Below are 19,727 nucleotides of genomic sequence, written 5' to 3'. Positions count from 1 at the left end.
GGGCATTCATTATACAAACACTCATATAGCAGTCTCTTTTCTGCTCAGGACTATTCTAAGCACTGTACAATTACTAACTCATTTTATCCTCACCGTTTTTGAGATAATTTGCCTTGTTCCTCCCACTTTATAGATGAAGAAACTGAATCACAGAGAAGTTAATTCATTTGTTTGGAATCACACAGTAAGGGCTGGAGCTAGATTCAAACCCATAATCTGACTCTAGAATAGGTTTTGCTACCTCCCAAGGGGAGGAGGAGAGCTAGGTAAGATGGGGAGGAAAGAAGAGGGGAGGAGGGGCGATCTGAGGACCACCCTGCCTCAGAGTGGCAGAAAAGGGAAGGTGAGGGGAGGCAGCTGCTCTGGGTCAGGAAGAAGCAGCTCTCTGCAGTTGTGCAGCCCAGCATCCTGCTCGTGTCCAGGGGCTGTTTTGGTTCCAGCAATGCTCTGGGGATTGGCATGCCAGCCATTGCCCAAGGCTGAAAATGGAGGAGGAAAAATTAGGGATTAAGGGAGTTTTCCAGGCTTCAGAGTTGACCATCCCTATCCAAAGGCATGTGTAGACTAGTGGGAGTTTTTGTGCCTTGGGCTACAGGGGAGTCTGATTCCTAAAGTGATTTAGGCAGGAGCAATCTCCCTTTCTTTTTCTCTCCTACAACCCTAGGCAGGGAGACTCGTGGAGCACAGAGAGCCCTGGACAGAGGGCAGGTCTGACCCCAGACTCCCTCGTGGCCCTGGGCCAGTTCTGCGTGTGTCTGGTTCTCTGCCCTCTCACAAGTCCTGGATGGGGCTTGACTGAATTAGGTTCCCACCTCTGCCCCACCCCCCACCCCAAAGAGGGAGCCCCTCTACCTACCATGTCTCTCTACAACAGGATTGTCCTGTTCAAACAAGCAGCCCAGGACATACTTTTATGCCAGCTGTGCCCTGCTCTGTATCCCTCAGAAATTTTCCCTGACACCCCAACACCATTATGAGTTTTTCATCTTTTCCTTCTTTTTTAAAAAAAGATTTTATTTCTTTATTTTTAGAGAGGGGAAGGGAGGGAGAAAGAGAGGAAGAGAAACATCAATATTCAGTTGTCTCTCATGTGCCCACCACTGGGGACCTGGCCAGCAACCCAGGCATGTGCCCTGATTGGGAATCGAACAGCTGACCCTTTGGTTTGCAGGTTGGCACTCATTCCACTGAGTCACACCAGCCAGAGCTCTTTTCCTTCTTAACATCAGCACACTGGGAGTTTATTTTTTTTATGTTTGCTTGTTTGGAATTGCCTGGGAGCTCCGTGAGACCTGGGAGGTCCATGAGAGTTGAGACCATTCATCTGGCTTTTTTTTCCTGTAAGGTTTTTTAATTTTTCCAAAGATTTTACATATTTATTTTTAAGGGGAAAGGAGGGAGACAGAGGGAGAGAAATGTCATTCAGTTACCTCTTGTGTGTGCCCTGACCGGGGACCAAACCCACAACCCAGTCATGTGCCCTGACCGGGAATTGAACCAGTGACCTTTTGCTTTGCGGAACAACACCCAACCAACTGAGCCACACCAGTCAGAGTCTCTGAAAAGGTTTTATTATTCACAGAAGGGAGGAGGCTCAGTCCTTCTTGACCAACAGAACATAACTCAGCTCCTCTTTCTTCTTGGTGCGGATGTGTGTCCTCACCCTTCTCTTGATGAACTTGAGGCCCTGCTTGTCCTCGGAGATCTTGAGCAGTGCCCTGGCATGCCACTCATACACGGTGAAGCTGCACACCTCTCAGATCATGTTCTGCACAAACCAGGTGTGCTTGGTGAGGTGCCTTTGGCCGGGACAGCTGTGCCTCGGCTCGCTCATGCTCTTGTTTACCTTGTAGCCTTTGCTGTGGGCCACAGCCAGGGGGTAGTGTGGAGCCATATCTACTGCTCTCCAATGGCTGCTACACTGGAGGGATTCATTTATTTCCTTTTTTAAAAAAGATTTCATTTACTTATTTTTAGAGAGGGGGAAGGGAAGGAGAAAGAGAGGGAGAGAAACGTCACTGTGTGAGAGATACCTCGACTGGTTGCTTCTTGCATGCCCCCAACCAGGGACCAGGCCCACAACCCAGGTGTGTGTCCTGACTGGGAATTGAACTTGTGAACTTTCAGTTCGCAGGCCAGCACTCAATCCACTGAGCCACACTGGTCAGGATGGATTAATTTATTTTCTTCACCAAGAAATCGCTGAGCACCCAATGCAATGCGTGGCACTCAACAGGTATTCTATAAAAATCATTGAATTGAATAAATGAATGATGAATAAATGAATGAATGATCGACCTTATCAAATAGGTTCCTTTATTCTTCCCATGTTATAAGCAAGGTAACTGCTTCAGATAAGGGCAGTAACGTACAGAATTAACAATCCTTTCTGTGGGTCAGGAGCTGCATTAAGCACTTTACTGATAGCACCACATGTTTTCCTCACATTTTTTGGATGAGGCAGCTGGTACTCAGGGAGGTGTCACTTGCCCAAGGCCATTTGTTAGGACATAGCACAGCTGGCATTCAAGAACTCTAGTTCAGACAACGGGGGGAGGGGACCCAGAGGAAGGATTCGATCTGGTATCTGAAGTGTGGGGGTGACCCCCTGTCAATGGTGCTGTAGAGGGAACTCTGCCCTGAGCAGTCTGTACTGAGTGGCCTGAGAGCAGAGATCTGGGATTCAGATTAGGAATCTGAATAATCCAATAAGGAAGCACAGGAAGGGTGTTTCAGTGTGTGGGGGGAGAGGGGGTGGGGGGCAGAACCTCTTGGGTAAAGGCTCTGCAATTGGGCTGAGCCAGGCTCATTCAAAGGCTAAGCAGAGGCTGGGTCTGGCAGGTATGGAGGGAAAAGGTGGACCACCGCTGACCTGAACTGACCCTTTGAGATCTCATCCAGTTCCCCAAGCTGCTGTCTTCTTTTATAGGCGAGGACACTGCAGCCCAGACAGAGGCCCCACATCTAGCAAGTGGCAGAAACAAATCTGGGAGCCTTTCCTTGGTCGCTAGGGGCATGGTCTCTGGGCTTCGTTGGGAATCCCTCTAGGGAACAGCCCCTGTCGCATTTTCTCATTTAACTGAGAGCTCGGTCCATGCCTACTTACCCTCAGCTTGGACCAGTTTCTAACGATATTCCTTTTGTTCCTGTGCAAAGTATGCACGAGGTAATTGACACAGCATTGTCGCTAACAGCAAATATTGGGAATGACCCAAATACCCATCAGTGGGGTACTGGCTAAATAAATCACGGACTTCCTGACAATGGAACAGCATGTGGCAGTAAAGGAGGCTCTCTATCTCCTAATACAGAGAGGCCTCCATGGAGAAAAGCAAGGGACAGAATAGGAGACAAAGCTGAGTGAAAAGGAGGCATAATCACTACTTGTATTTGTATGTACACGCACACAGAAACTTTGGAAGTATACATAGAAAAATGAGATTACTGAAGGGTGCACTGGGCAGGAGGGAAACAAGGCTGGGAGGGAGATTTCATTATATGCCTATTTATAATTTGTTTTGGAACCATGCGAATGTATTTACCTATTAGTGAAATAATATAATAATGGGGACAGCTGCTAGTCAGCTACTGCTGAATGTTGTCATATGGGAATAGGCAGTCGGTGTGTCAGATTTTCTAATTGTTCAAGAGGAGCCAGCAATCTGGATTGTATTGTAAAATCTCTTCATTTTTAACCGTTGGCTCTGCTTTTATTCTCAAACACTTTTCAGGCCAAGTAAATAGGTCAGTGGGTCAGACTGGGCCTGAAGGCCACTGGTGTTTAGCCTCAGCACTAATGGCTTCCTGCTCCCAGGGCGGGAGTTCTCAGCACCCCAGGTCTCCGCCCCTTCTTCGCGGGCAGCTGCAGACAGAAAGGCGACTTGTCCTGCCCCTCTCCTGGCACCTCCCAACCCTCATCCCTTGAGGCTGTGACATTTGGGGCTTTTAACTCAAGATCTGGAAGGCAGAGAGGGGTTATGAACTCTCAGATAATTTCCTCTCCTGGGGCCCTGCAGGCATCACGGCCCAGCTGCCTCCTGCTGCCCACCCATCTGTCCCTGGGAGGTGGGGACAGGAGTGGGGCTGGCAGTGATGGGGGTGAAAAGGAGAAGGAGCTCCGAGCCTCAGATCATTGGGCTCTGCTGAGATTTGGAATTTGAGACGAGAAACCAAGAAACCGAGAGATTTCAGAAAAGAAAAGCAGGGGCTTGGCCACACCTACTGGGTGTATGCTGAGACGACCCACCAAATTACCCACCAAATTATCGCACAAAGTGCCGGAGCTGGGAAGGCCCTACGGGACCATCTTATCCCATCCCTTTGCTGCACAGATGGGGCGACCCACTGCTGCTCCCCATCATAGCATCCCAGGCCATGGCCTTGCCACCTTTCTCCTGGACAACTGGACTGCATCAGCCTCGTCCCTGTGCTCCCTGCGGCCCTTCGTTCCCTTCTTAAAGTCCCATCTCCACCATTAGCCGGAAGGGCCTCAGGAAAAGAAATTTGATTAGGTCCCATGTTTGCTCAGAACCCTCTGGCTACTTCCTACCTCATTTGGAGCCAAAGTCTTCTGTCCTGCCTGCAGTCTCTCTCCCTCTCTCCTCTCTGACCCCACGTCCGTCCGCCTCCCCCTTGCTCTTTCTGTTCCAGCCACACTGGCTCCCTGCCATTCCCTTAACACTTCAGTGTTCTCCTGCCCCCCTGGCTTTTGTTCCTGCAATCCCCCCAGGTAGTCAGGGGCTCCATCTTCCTCTTCTCTAAAATGATGCCTCTTCAGAAGGGTTTTCCCGATAATTTTTCCTCCACATTCTATCCCCTCACCTGCCTTATTATTATTTTTTAATCTTCACCTGAGAATATGTTTATTGATTTAGGAGAGAGAGGAAGAGGGAGTGGAGAGAGAAAAAGAGAGAGAGCGAGAGAGCGAGAGAGAGAGAGAGAGATTGATCAGTTGCCTCCTGTAAGTTCCTCGACCAGGGATCGAACTTGCAACCTAGGTATGTGCCCTGACTGGGAATCAAACCCACCACCTTTTGGTGTATAAGACAGTGCTTCAACCAACTTAGCCACCCAGCCAGGGCATTTTTAATCCAAAGCATTGATCACTACATGACATTTTCATATGTATTTATTTGTTTCTTCTCTAGAATATAAAATCTGTCATGCCTATATTGTTCCCCACTGTGTCCTCAGACCTTAGCAGAGCTTGGCACATAGATGCTTAGTGATCCTGAACCAGCTGTGACATGAAAAGGCCCAGGTGACAATTCAGGTGACAGCCAGTCCTAACTTTGCCATTGCCTGCTTAGGTGACCTTGAGCAAGTCACCTGACCTCTCTGGGCCTCAGATTCCTCACTTGTAAGACAAGGCGGTCACTAAGACACTTTTGGTTCAATGATCCCAGATGTCTTCTTTATTCTGATGTCACTTTCTTCCGTATAGAATCTGCAAGTCCTTTAAACAAACAAGGCTGTATTTATTTATTGAATAGTTAATACATTCACATGGTTCAAAATTCAAAGGTACAAAGGGGACACATTTCTCTCTCCTACCTCGCCAATGCCCATTTCACAGATGGGTCAAGTCACTCACCCCTCTTGAGAGAGGGGAAGTCTTAACACCATGTTCCACCTTCATTCCAGCAGGATGAATTACTTCTGCAAAGTCTGGCTGATAAAGGAGAGGAGACAGACAGACAGATTGGACCCTTAATCCCTCCAAGGCGTGATTAGGTGAAGGCCTCACTCAGTTGTTCAGCAGACCTCTCCTGAGGCAACCTCTAGGGGTCCTGGGCACCCCGGGAGGAAGCCCATGGATGGAGCCCTTGGCCTCAGTGGGCTCCCAGGCTGATAAGAAAGCCAAAATCATGGCGAAAAAAAAAAGTATTCCAAAAGAGGAAAGTGATGGGTGCCTGGAGAATACCAGAACCCAAGTCCCTCTGGAAAATCTGAGAGATAGTGACCTTCCTGGGAGGCCAGATCAGGGAGGGAGGGTCTTCTAGGAAGAGGAGCCTTCCGGGAGGCGTCAGCACTCAGCGAGTGGAGAAAGAAGGCCAAGGTTATTCCAGGCAGTGGGTGCAGCCAGAGCAAAGGCTGAGAGTGGGACAGTCAGAGTGTGTTTGGGAACTAGGGCCCAAGAACAGTGGTGGAAGATGAGGTGGAGAAGGACAAGCAGACAAGCACCGGGAGCTGTGCCCCTGCGGGACCCCTGCAGTGGCATTCCTTATTGTCCTGAAGGACGAAGACGACTTAGACGTCCGTCAGTCCACCAGGGAGTGTTCGGTAGCCGTGATGCTGACAGTCGCCACACTGGCAGGCCATGGAGAGATGGACAGTACCCGATGTCGGTGAGGATGCGCAGCACTGGTAGAAGCTGAATACAGCCGTTCTGGAGAGGACTGGGGCGGTACTTAGGAAAAACAAGTGTACGCATGTCTGACGACCAGGAAACAGCGCACCAGGGCGTTCAGTGTGGCACCGTGTGTGGGGAGGGGGAGGAAGGGGGAACTCAAGCATCCACAACCAAGGGAGAGGACAAGCAAAGGGTGAGGAAAGCAGTTCTGGGTTCTCGGGAGCTGCCAGGAGCAAGGGACTACAGGCACACAGGGTACATGGATAGATCAGAGAAACGCCGGATGAGAAAAGAAAAAAAACATAGGAAATGCACACCACTTCCAGCACAGTAATATTTATGTGGATTAAAAATACATACCCAGTTTATCAGTAGCTACTCAAGCGGAACACACCCAGCAGCCCCATTCCTCGGTATGCACACAGCAGAAACGCTTAGATGAGTGCATGTTCCCAAAGACACACACATGAGTGTTCATGCCAAACTGTCTGTAAAAGCTCTTAGCTGGAAACCACCCTCTGTCTACCAGCGGCCGCACAGTCTGATTGTAGGGCAGGTGTCCAACGGGCTACCCCGCAGTGTTGAGAGTGAGCGATCTACAGCAACAAACGGTGGCAGAGCTACATCTCAGGAACTAAATGGGGAAAGAAAGAGGCCTGGCCCAAATGAGCACACACCACGTGATCCCATTTGTACGAAGTTCAAAAACTAGCAAAACCAGTGTACGGTGTTAGAAATCAGGGGAGCGGTTACTCTTGGGGTAGTGGGAGGGGACTTCGAGGGGACAGCTGAGGGGCTGCTGACGTTCTGCTGCTTGCTCCCAGTGCTAGTGACATGTGTCCAGGTTTCGACAGTTCATGAACTGTACACTTAGGAACTTTCAAAGTGTACACTTGTTTGTGCACTCTTCTGTGTGCATTATACCTTAATACATTTTAAAATATACAGACACATAAAATAATTACTGTTCATTGCGTAATAACTCTCAAACATTTAACAATGTATATCAAACACAGCAGAGAGGGTTTCGGTGAGGTCAGCATGGAGTGGGGCTGTGGGGAGAGAGAGAAAATATCACAAACAAGAGAGGGTCTTTGCGGACTAGCTCACGACCACATGGTAAGAACTGAAAGGTGGGATTAATGAACCCTCTGTACTTTAGTGCATGAAAAATAAATGTAGAGTTTAATTTATAAAGTTAGATAAACAAATGAACTATGGTGCTTACCCTACACAACATTTTGCAGCTGTAAGAAAGCAGGAGACAGATGGAAATGGAACAGTTAAGGATGTCCCAGAGCAAACGGGCCGCAGAATGACACCTTTGTGCACAGGGCCCTCCACCCCAGCTCCCTGCCCTGCCTCACACGTAATTGTCCTGCATCTGTTCTCTGGGTTTCTAACTACATCCTTTTTTAAAAGATATTTTTAAAATATTTCATTTATTTGCCTTTAAAGGGAGGGGAAGGGAGGGAGAAAGAGAAGGAGAGAACATCAATATGTGAGTCTCACTTGCCCCAAGCTGGGGACCTGGCCCACAACCCATGCATGGACCCTGACTGGGATGTGAATCAGTGATCTCTCTGTTTGCAGGCTGGCGCTCAGTCCACTAAGCCACACCAGCCAGGACCTAACTATGTTTTTAAATGAGTATCAGTTCTGAAAAGACGCACCCAAACTGGGCCTCTGGAGGGAACTGAGATGGGGGAGGGTGTCAAAAAGAAACATTCTTTTCTGTAATATTTTTATTTTTGATAAGAATCTATTCATAGAATTGAAAATGAATGGATTTAGTATTAAAGGTAGTGGTAAAGACCAGCTCAGGGAGGTCTGGAATGTTTTGGGCTTGTGCTCTTTTTCAGGTCATTTAAGATTTTTCAAGTCAAGTCTTGGGGCCATCTGTTGCCTGATGAAATTGAGGCGTGGAGAGTTGGGAGACAGGTCTCCACCCGGAGTCCCCATCTGGCCGAGTGACCTTGGGAGGTCCCATCCCCTTTCCGGACCTCAGTGTCTTCATCTGCCCAATGGGAACCAGATTGCTGTGTTACCAGGGGATGTGGGAGGATGAAATGAGGACACAAGGAGAATCCCATGAATATAAGGGATTATTCTCTGGGTCAGGGGAGTCAGGGAGCGGAGGCCTTCCTACCACCTGCCAAGCCCACAAGGGTGCAAAGGAAGCAGAGCTGGGGACCACCCAGGAGAGCAAACAACCCATGTGTGGGACAGGGGCATGTGGTTCGCAGCTGGCCTGGACTGCCCACGGCCCAGAGCCTGTGGTGCAGCCGCCCAGGCCGCCTGGAGAAATGAATATGAACTGGCTTCTCACTGCTCTCTGCCTCAGTGCAGCCACAGCCCTGCCGCCTCTCCAAGTCCCCATCATCACCCTCCCACTCCCCACACACACACCCCCCCCCACACAAAGACCACGCCATATCTTCCCCTTTTAGTTCATTTTATCCCCACAGCCAGAATGGGCTTCCACAAAGAAAACCCTTGTACATCCTGAGCTTGCTCAAAGCCCTCCAGTAGGTTCGCACTGATCTGAAAACAAAGGTCAACGCCCCTTCCATAGCCCACAAGGCCAGGCCTGATCTGCCCATCCCTGCTCCCCGCCCACTCCTCCAGCATGGGGGTCAAGAGCCTGGCATCAGAGAAAATCTCCCTTGGTTAGAATTCTGGCTTTTTTCCTCATTCCTTCACCCATTCAAAAATGTTTATTGAGTACCTAATATAGGCCAGGTACCATTTGAGGCATTTGTGATACATCAGTAACAAATGAGACGAAGGTCCTTGGCCTCGTGGAGCTTCCTTTATAGCACAGGGAAGTTAACAATAAATGCATTAAACAGCATGCTGGGAAGTGGCAGATGTTATTCTCTTTTTTTTTTGTTAAGAAAAAGTAAAGCAGAGGAAGTTGATCAGGAGGAGTACTAGAGGGGCAGGGGGTGCATTTTAAAATAGGATGATCAGGGTGAGCCTCATCGAGAAAGGGAAATTTAAGCAAAGACTTAGAGGAGGGGAGGGAGGGAGACAGGTGACACTGGGGGAAGTGCAGGCAGAGGAAGCAGCCAGTGCAAAGGCCCTGCGGTGGGTACTGCCGCTGGCATGCATGAAGAATAGCAAGGAGGTGAGGAGAGAGATTAGAGATGTCTCAGAGAGTTAGGGACGCTCATGTGTGGCCGTAGGGGCCTCAGTGAGGAGTCAGGCTTTTACTGAGTGAGGTGGGAGCATTGGAGGGTTCTGACCATAAGGGAGTGGGAGAGGCAGAACCGAGAAGGAGGGGTAGCCAGCAGGGCTCGTGGATGTCTTGTGGGTGGCTGCCTCATCCCGATCCCACAGGGCACTCTGGAGTATAATTATATCTCAGAGTTATCCACCCACACCCCTGCCAGCAGCCCAGACAAGGAAGGTGGGCTTTCAAATCCCTGCCTGAAATGATGGGGTACAGCTTGTGGGGAGGGTAAGTCACCCAGGGGGCTCCAGAAGTCTGAGGGGTGTCCTCCCTGAGGACAGAAGTGGATGCTGGTCACTGAACACTTACCCAAGGAAGGCTCACGGACATGGTGAAACGGGGTTTGAGGGGAATGGGTGAAGCATCACTCTTGTTGACTCCAGTCCCCAAACGCCAAAGTCCCAGCAGCCACATCCTTTTTGGCTTGGGCTTGGGGTGGCTGGAGATGGGGAGGCAGTACCCTAGTGTGACCAAGTGGAGTTTATTTGATTAGGAAAGACTTAGTAGGTATCCCTCCCATCCAGGATAGTGGAGGGATTCACCACCTACAATATCCCACCAACTATGTGGCATCCCCGTACCTCTGGGATGGGGAACTACTTATCCCTGAGTTAGTTCTGTTCATTTTTGGATACTTTGGATTGTACAAAGCTCTGCTTCATGTTGAATCCGTTCACTCATTCAGTCAACATCCACTGAGCACCTACTGTGTGCTAGGCATCATGCTAGGTTCCAGCGACACAGAAGAAAACAAGACAGACAAGGTCCCTGCTTGGAGGAGCTCCTGACTGGAGAGGGAGATGACCAGAGAAGAAAGATGGTGTGGCGAAGGCAGTGATGGGGAAGCCCAGGAAGCTGCCAGGGCGATAGGGGACTTCTGACCTGTGGGAGGAGGCGACACCAAGCTGATAAGTGGGAGACATGTAGTGGTCACACAGGTACATGGGTGTGGGGAGAAAAAGAATCCAGGCTGATGGAGGAGTGTATGCAAAGTCCCTGACAATCCCAATTGTGCTCACCATCCCCACCCCGGCCCCTGGCCTAGCGACCATCCTGTATTCCCTGGGTAATTGCAGTGGTCTCCCCTTGGATCTCCCACAGAGGGGCAAAGAAGCTGGGGTGTGTAGCCTCTGACTCCTCTCTCTTCTTGGTTGAGGGCCACTCCTGTGGACATTAACATACCACACTCCTCACTCCACTCACATCCACGGGCAGAGAAGCAGGAAGCCGCAGGCATGTGCAGCAATGTCCACACGTGACCTCCAGGGAGGGTTTTGCCAGTGTGGGAAGGGCACCTCCCTCCCCTTTCCGATCTGAGCTCCTGCCTTCCCTTCCTTGCTCATTCAGTTCCACCTACACTGGCTTTGCTGTTCTTCCAACTTCCAGGGCGTTTGCATTCTGTTCCCTGTGCCTTGAGTTCTCTTCCTGCAAAAATCCACATTCCTCACCTCTTCTACCTCTGCTCTCTGCTCCAATGACACCTCCTCAGAGAAGCCCTCCCTGACCACCTTATCTCAAATAGCTCCCAAAGCATCATTTCCTCCCCACCTTGCCTTGCTCTGTTGTTCTGCAGAGTACTTATCATCACTTAACATGATATATTTAAATCTGTAACTGACTGTGATGATCAATTGAGATAACTCACTACCTTTGGACCAGCCTTAATATGATATATTTATGTGTTCATATGTTTATTGTCTGTCTCTCTCACCAGACTGGAAGCCTCTGAGGGCAAGGACCATGTTTGGTTTTGGTCATGGCAGAATCCCTAAAACAGGGCTAAGGTAGTCAATAAACATTTGTGTAATTGATGGTTCTGAAACAGAAGCGGTTCTGAAACAAGAGTCCTTCCAGGTCTGACTGTCTCAAAGTCTTGGATATGACCACCCCAACATCTCCAAAGCCAGGGGTACCCTCTAAGGGCCAGTCACAGCCAAGAAGCTGCCAATTTGGGAGCCTCCCTCCAATCAGCCTTTCTTCATCCAGGTTCACCTGGCAGGGGTCAGTGGTCAGTTGACCCAGTTCAGCTATCTTTGGGCCGCACGGTGAAGGAGACCCAGCTCTGGGGTCCGCACCCCATGGATGTCTGCTGAGCCATGCCTCTTTGGTAAACAGTCCCCACTTCCTTCCCAGGGCTGTGTCAGCGTTTCTGAACCAGAAGGTGTTTACACAAAACATCCTGGGTTTGTGGACAAGTTCACCCTCAGCGAGAAATCCTTAATGAGTCTCCTTTCTTCCCCCCACCAGGCAGCTTCAGGGAAAATTAGCTCTGCCTCTGGCAGCTAAAGGCAGCCAAAGGCCAGGCAAAGAGGAAGGGCCACAGTATCAGGGAGGGAGGGCTTTTTTTTCAGGGCTCAGAGACAGCTGTGGTATGGAGACCACAGAGCTTTTCCACCCACGTTTGCTCCTGACTTTCTGGGTAACACAGCATTGCCCTGCTGCCGGCCTCAGTCTGCAGCTGTGGGATGGGGCAGGAGGAAGCCTCCCTACAAAGGCTGTGAAATTCAAGCAAGGCAAGGGATGTGAAAGAGCTTGGTTACAAGGGGCCAAAAGGAGGGAATAAAACTCTGGACTCGGGTAGGTAGGAGGTCAGAGTTCTAGTGTCAGGTCTGCTGTTGATTTTTTAAAGTCCTCTCTGTTCCCTGAGCCTTGGTTTCCAGCTGTACAATGAGGGGTTTGGGCACGATCTCTAGGGAACCCTCTGCTTCTAAAGGACAGCCACTTTTTCCCTACTTGCCTCTTTTTGGAGGTCCTCCTGGATGCTACGGCCCACACCAATTTGCTTTCAGTACTTACAGAACTTCACTGTTCACTGCCCATGGTTTTCCAGCACCTGCCTTGGGTCTAGGTCCACTATTTCCCACACTGGGCCCAACATAGGGGCCCTTAAGCACTGGTCAAAGTGAATAAAAAATTATTCCTGCCCCTTCTGATCCTGCAGAGAGATGATGAGAGAGACTTTTATTCACCCTTGTTTTATAAATTAGAAACTTAAGGTGTCAGAGGTTAAATATAAGTCACAGTGCCCCATGGGTTTCCTTGGTGTTCCTCAAACAGAAAGAATGAGTTACACTTCTCCAGACCTCTCGGCCTGCCATAGTATATAATTAATTTTTTGGTCATTAATTGTCGCCCTTCCCTCTAGATGAAGTTTCATGAGGGCAGGGACTCTGTTTTGTTTTTTGTTGCATTCTCAACTCCTGAAAGTGCCTGACACAGAGCCGGGTGCTCAAGAAATGCATGTAGGGAGGAACGGAGAGCTTAAGAGGTTGCCCCGAGGCCTGTGCTCTCTGGGCCTGCAGGGGGCGCTCCAGCCCCGCCCCCAAAGATAGGTCCAGCGTCTCGGTTTCAGCTGACGCGCGTGCGTCAGAGCCTGCTCGCCGCCGGCCTCTTTTAATTGAGCATGCGCGCCGGAAGCCGGGTCAGAGCAGCGCTGGCGCAGGCGGAGCTGGAGCGGAGTTGAGCAGGAGGAGCGCAGTCGGAGCTGCCCGAGCATCATGCTGGCACCAGAGGCGGAGCGGGTGCTGCAGTACCTGGTGGAAGTGGAGGAACTCGCCGAGGCAGTGCTGGCGGACAAGCGGCAGGTAGGAGGGGCGTCCGCGTAGCAGGAACCCGGGTTCAGCGGTTGGGGCCTGTTGATGGGACCCGTAGGGGAGCGCACGGGACCCGGAATCTGGTTCTAGCACTCCTTGGCATCGGGTTGACCCCGGCAGGTACTCGAATAGCGGTGACGACAAACATATAGTAATTTGAGGTAATGTAGGCAAGTGCTTGGCACAGCTCCGCGCTCCCCTCTTCTGTACAGCACGTACTAGCGGGGCGCCCGCTCTGTGCTAGCAATCCCCTCGCTCCGTCCTTTGTCCCTTACTGTGCCCCCCGGATCCCGAACCATTTTTACCTGAACCTCTTCAATATGCATTTCTGGGCTGCGCGGCCCCAGTCAGGGCCCTGAGGGGAGATTAGAAACATCGAAGAGGTCTGAGTGGCGTGTGATGGCGCCGGGGTGGGGACGCGGGTGGGACCCTAGGCTCAGCGGGCTTTGTAGATCTCAACACGGAGCTCGGGTCTGGTTCTAATCCGGGTGCCAAGTGTTTGAAGGGAGTTCATGGGGGGAGGGGGCGAAAGACAAGGTAGTTGGATTCCGGTTTTAAAAGGACCCCGCCCCCGCCCCGGGTCCAGGAGAGGTATGGGCTTGGACCACGGTGGAGGTGATGGAGACAGCCAATGGGTCAGAATGTGTTTTGGAGATGAGCGTAGTAGGTCTTGATTCCGGTTACATACAGAAGTGAGGGGCTAGGAGGAGACAAGAGTGATTCATGACTCCTCTTCAGTTAGAAGGATTGGCTGGTTGGTCGGTCGGGTATTTAATGAGACTTGGGAGAAGAGCCTGTGAAATATGAAACGCTGCGTGAAGGCGTGCTGAGCCACGATAATGACAGCTGTTAAAGTTCGTGAGTCCTTACCATGTGTCAGGTGCTGTGTTAATAATTCATTTCATTCCTTGTCCAGTAACCTATGAAGTAGGTACTGTTCATACCTTCATTTTGCAGAGAGGTAAGTAGAAAGGTGAAATTACACGGTTCATAGCGAGAGCCGGATTCAAACCTGGGTATTAGGACTCCAGGGCCAGTGCTCTAAAGCAGCGTGTTACACTCCCTGTCATTCTTCAGTAGCTGTCATGCCTGTACCACTGTCTCCGTGCCCCACCCTCTCTGTTCCAGTCTAGTACTGTGGGCTCTCAGGATACTAGGTTAGAATCAGCTTGAGGAGCTCGCCCAGGAAGAGGTTTCCACTCCCTGGTGATTCAGAAATCCCCTAAAGCTGGAGAACTGGCACTCAAGCGGATAATGAAAAATGATCTGTTTAGTCAGCCTTTTCCCAGCACCTGCACTGGGGGGAAACTCCAGCACAACGTGTGGTTTTTAAGGACCTGGAAACTGAATGGGGGAAGAAATACATTTACACATCAGTCCATTTTAGACAGGACACTGGAAGTAACCTAGCAATGATGCCTTGTTGTCTTTGTCGGTTCTAATAGAGAGGCGGGTCTGTTGGGAAGGGACAGGCTGGGGCAAGATGTAGCTGAGACCCCCCTGCCCCTGTGTTTTTCAGATTGTGGACTTGGACATGAAAAGGAATCAGAACCGAGAGGGCCTGAGGGCCCTGCAGAAGGATCTCAGCCTCTCTGGTAAGTCAAGGTTTCCTCACTACAGCCCAGGAGTCCTGTTCAGTTTTCCTTCTAAGGTCTTTGCCTTGTCCCTGTTAGAGCCCAGGCAGGAGGCTACAGGTGTGTGACATAGCCCGTGGAGATAGGGGAGGCATTTTCATGGGTCTGACACAGACTGGTTCAGGGTTTCAGCTGCTTGCCTCTGTGACAGGCCATTAGGTGCTGGCTTGTCACTGATGCCACTGGGAGAGTCCTGGGGGTGTGGGGTGGGGAGGGTGGTGTAAAAACAGTGTGGTTCCTGGCCTTGTTCTCCACAACCGAGCAGAGCAACATACATATATCATAGAAAATCATGAGAAAGCAGAAGAAGGGGCTGGGTGTGGGGTGGGGGTGGGTGTTGGAGGAGGGGATGGGGGCTCTTAGAGGCCGAGTGGTGGTGACACAGTAAGCAAGGAGGGAAGGGCATGTGAAGAGGCTGGAAAGATGGGCAGGGGCCAGGCCATAGTGGAGGGAAGAAGCGTGAGTGTCGTTTAAAGTGCACTGGAAGGTCCGAAACCTTCCCGGTTGCTTCTACTCTCACCAGACTGACATTCAGAGTCCTGCAAGACCCCCCTGGATTCCAGACCCCCTTAGATTCCCCAACGCCGTCTCGACTTTGCCCTCACTCATTGTCTCCATCCTTACTGGCCTTGCTCTGCCTAACACCCCAAGCGCATTACTAGCCTTTGCTGAAGGGCACACACCCTCGCTTTCTTCAAGTCTCTGTCCAGATGTGAAATAATCAGCGAGGCCTTCTCAGACCACCTGGTATCAAAAACAAGCCCCTCGCCGACTCGGGCATTCCTCATCCCTCTTGCCCTGCTGTATGTTTCTCTACAGTGCTTGGGCCTGTCAGAGTCTGACAGATGACATCTTTGCTCGTTTATTCCCCCTCCTCCACCATGACGTCAGCTCTAGGAATGCAGGAACTTTGTCTTGTTCTGCTGTGTTCTCAGCATCTAAAACAATGCCTAGCAGATAATAGGTACTAAAAATGTTTGTTGAATGAATGACCATTTGCCATTTCAGAAGATGTGATGGTTTGCTTCGGGAACATGTTTATCAAGATGTCTCACCCTCAGACTAAGGAAATGATTGAGAAAGGTAAGGCTCCCTGGGCGTGGATCCTTGAGCTTTGTAGCTTCCACTTCTCATAGTGCTGTTTGCTTTCAGGTGCAGCCTGCTGAGGTAGGATAGCCTTTTCTGTTCACTGTGGCTAATCAGGTTCAGCTTGAGCATTCAGCCAGCCCATTGATTGTTTAGGTCACGTGTTTCCACAGTCATGCTTTCCTGAAAACCCCCTGATGGACTTGGGCTTTTCCAATTCCTTAGCCACCCATTTCCCGACCATCTTCGGGTAGGTGGGGGTGTAGGCTCTTCATTCTGTTCTAACAGACTCTGACTTTTCCCTGATTACACTGTGAGTGGTGACCTCAAGTCCTGGTGTGGCCTTCCCTGTGCACAGGTCAGAGGACTGAGAATCGGGAATGGTCTGCTCAGCCTGACCCTGGGCTCCCTCGGTGGTGGTGGGTGGGTCACGTTGCGTCTCTAGCCTTTGGTTCCTGCCTCAGTTGGTCTCTGAAGTCCCCTTTTTCCTTCCTGAATGCTAAGGGCCCTTGCTGTCAGAGGGGCTAGGGAGAGGCTGGCACCCCCGACTCCTTTGGGTCATTGTCTCTGTAGTATAACCTCATCCGGTTTGCCTGCTTTACTTTTCAGATCAGGCTCATCTGGATAAAGAAATAGAGAAACTCCGGAAACAACTTAAAGTGAAGGTCAACCGCCTGTTTGAGGCCCAAGGTATTGGCCTGGGCTGGGTGAGAGGGGAGACAGGAAACCGGGAGGGTTTGTAATCATCATCATCACGGACTTAGAGGGCAGGGTGGGAAGCCCCTCCCAGATCGACAGCAGTCTGGACTGCATGTGAGTGGCACTGAAGCTGTGGGCCGTGGGCAGTGGTTGTCCCTAGCCACCCTGAGATAAAATGGACAGGGAAGTTTGTGGGGTCTTCTTCCTATCACAGTTCTTTTTCCAGGCTCCAGGGACAGCCTGGGGTGTCTCCCATTTTATGCCAGGGTATGGTGTGGGGACCAGGATAGCTCTGGCTCAGAAGCTGCATTTCTAGGTAAACCTCACTGCTCCAGACCGATCCCCGATACAGCAGAAGTCCAGCGGCTTCTGGGCAGCAGAGTCATGCTTCTGCAGGCTCTTGGTGACTTGGGAGGGGTGTCGATGTGTGCTGTTCAGTACATGGCAGATGTGAGGCCCTTCGCTGTCAGACCTCAAAGCCAGGTGGTCGGCAGCGTGCACATGGTGTAAGCTCCTTTCCCAGGCCTGGCTCCGGGGCCCATAGTTGGGCCAGCAGGAGGCCTGAACTCACTGATGGGTTGTCTTCTTCCCCTAGGCAAACCGGAGCTGAAGGGTTTCAACCTGAACCCTCTCAACCAGGATGAGCTTAAAGCTCTCAAGATCATCTTGAAAGGATGAAATTCAAGAACCAACATAGGGGACCTAATGCCAGAATCCCCCCTGGGGTCACGTAGGACCCAGAACTCTCCAACCTTTGAAACCTGCAAAGACGGTGTCTGCCCTGCAAGGCGACGGGCATCTGGCCATGGCTCCTGTATGAAGTCTCTTTTTCTGCAGTGCTCGACTGATCCATGACAGCGGGAGGGAACCCTCAGCCTTCCAGTGTCTGCCGGGCCTGTCTGCGGGGGCCGGAAAGACACAAGACCCATTGACAGGCCCGAGCAGCCACCAGTGGGAGGGCACGGGCAGCGCCTGTGGGGGTATGAGAAGGACTGCAACCGCCACTTCTCAACAGTGGCCTGCTGTTTGCACGGCCCCGGGCAGGGAAGGAGAGAGAGGGGAAGAGTGGGAGTTTCATTCCAGCATTCCTCTCAGAAAGCGAGACGTTTTCAGGCAGCGTGTGTAACAGAACTGGAATAAAGCAGGAGGCTCACAGGTGGTTTCTGAAGGAAGGACAGAATCTCGGTGCTCGTGGTTAGCCACAACTATCTGTGGAGCAGACATACCGTTTCTCCCCGCCGGCTCCACTTCGGCCTGTTTCTCCTGCTTGCTTCCAGACAGCCCGGAGTGCGTGCTGCCTGCCAGCCCCCCACAGCTGCTCTCTGGTCAGGAAGGCCGTGCAGACTCCTGCACCAGAGACGGGCAAGGGAGACTGCCTCTTACACGCTTCAGGCATTCAGCATGCCCCCCGCCACCACCTCCGCCGGGGCACCCCCAAGAGCAGGGCCAGGGCCGCTCCGAGTTTCCTTCCCTTCAGTGTGAATGCGCTGTGAGGGCAACTCTGTGTCGTTCCTGTTCATTGAGGGCCCAATAAATGTTACCTAAATGAATGAATGGCAGCTTCTAGTCTTCACCTCGTTTGGTCCTCCATGGAGAGCACATTGCTCCCTTTAGGTTGGGGATATCACCTGGGAAGGGCCAGTGGTTCCTCAAAATGACAGCAGGATAGGACCGGCAGTAACAGCAGAGCAGGATGGGGAGGGCGTGCCTCAGTTCCCCTCACCACACTTGGGCCCTGCCGGCAGTTACGTGGGAGCCCAGGCCGGCGTGGCCAGACCTTGTGTTTTCTTGTTAGGAGCTGACACTTTGGATTTTTAAGTTGAACTTTCTGTCTTTTAAATATTACTGACTCAAAGTCTTTAAAAACTTTGGTGTTAGCTGAACAAAATACCTTACCTAGATCAAATTTGCATCCTCTTTGTAAGTTTTTAGTAGAAATTTCTGTGTGTTTTTCCCACAATGACCCTAAGAGTAGGGAGGTGGCATTGGAAACCAGATGTCCACAGCAGATGAAAGGAGTTGGTGGCCCCAGTCGTGGGGCACTGCACAGCCGTGCAATCAAGGACAGGGGAACACTCTGAGCACCGATTTGGGACGACAGCCCCAGGACTGACAGAGTGAGGAGCAGGGCAGGGCTCCAATAAACTGATGACTTGCATGCAGTCACTATGTGGTTCCCTCAGAACAGAAACCACATGGTTGGGGCGGAAGGGAAGAGCATGTTGCTGTTACATTGCATATTTTAAAACAAAATTTAAAAAGGGAGTAGCAGCATTCACTGGTAGATACTATCTGATATGACTGCCTTGTTTACAATCTCTCTGAACATTGCCCCTCCCTATCTGGCAGGCTAGATTCCAGGCCAAAAAAGAGCCGATTGGATCCTGCTGGACAGGGCAGGCTCGTGGGATGGAGGGGAGCACCCTGCTCTAGAGGCAGGAGGCCCAGAGTGGCCTGGCCTCTGGCCTTCCCAAAGCTACTGGTTCCCTTGGATTTGCCAGTATGTTCCTGCCAAAGCCCTTCCCGTTCCTGGGCAGTCAGATTCTGTTATTTGCAGCCGAAAGAACTGCGCTGAAGCAGGGAGACTGGCAGGGGGAGCTGCCTGGGGTCTCGTGATAGGCACCCCACCAGCCCACTTGGAGCTTCTGTTAAACGGAGAGGAGGTGTAGGAATATAGGGATGTGGAAAATGCAGAAACTTTCACTTAACCCAACTCCTTAAGCCATCTCCTTGTCTGCCACCCCAGGGCTTTCTGGTTTAAAAAGCTCAGCTCCCAGCTTCAAGCAAGAAGGCCCAGAGAGGCACCTTTGTCACCCAGGTGACTTAGATAAGGGCACTTTTTTTTGCAGGGATCTTTACTAAGCAACTCTGTCTCCCTGCTCTTACTATATCCATCTGAGAAATGGGGGTAGTCTGGCTTGCTGGCTTTCAGATGGGCTCCCCTGACACTAGAGGTCAGGGCATTGCAAGGAGGGAAGAATGTACTTAGGGTTCAGTCCTCCAGACCCCCAATAAACACAGTCTGACAATTGCTTGATGAGTTTCCTAGCCTGTGAACCCTCACTGTTGCAGGACTCTCACCATTAACCTGAGAGACATCAAAGGGTCAAAGCCAGCTGCCGACAGCA

The 19,727-nt window shown here is 51.1% G+C and overlaps 1 protein-coding gene across 1 annotated transcript; it reads left to right on the top strand.

Moving 5' to 3' along the window:
• The first annotated feature begins 12,995 nt into the window (after positions 1-12,995).
• On the top strand, positions 12,996-18,158 carry PDRG1 (p53 and DNA damage regulated 1). Its single transcript, XM_028524476.2, has 5 exons — positions 12,996-13,171; positions 14,700-14,775; positions 15,823-15,897; positions 16,510-16,590; positions 17,195-18,158. The coding sequence occupies exons 1-5, from the start codon at positions 13,085-13,087 to the stop codon at positions 17,275-17,277; spliced, it is 402 nt and encodes a 133-aa protein (XP_028380277.1). The 5' UTR covers positions 12,996-13,084; the 3' UTR covers positions 17,278-18,158.
• The last annotated feature ends 1,569 nt before the right edge of the window (positions 18,159-19,727 follow it).

Source organism: Phyllostomus discolor, chromosome 9, assembly GCF_004126475.2.
Source record: "Phyllostomus discolor isolate MPI-MPIP mPhyDis1 chromosome 9, mPhyDis1.pri.v3, whole genome shotgun sequence".
NCBI lineage: Eukaryota > Metazoa > Chordata > Mammalia > Chiroptera > Phyllostomidae > Phyllostomus > Phyllostomus discolor.
Note: the sequence above shows the minus strand (reverse complement) of the source record. Positions and strands in the feature narration are given on the sequence as shown.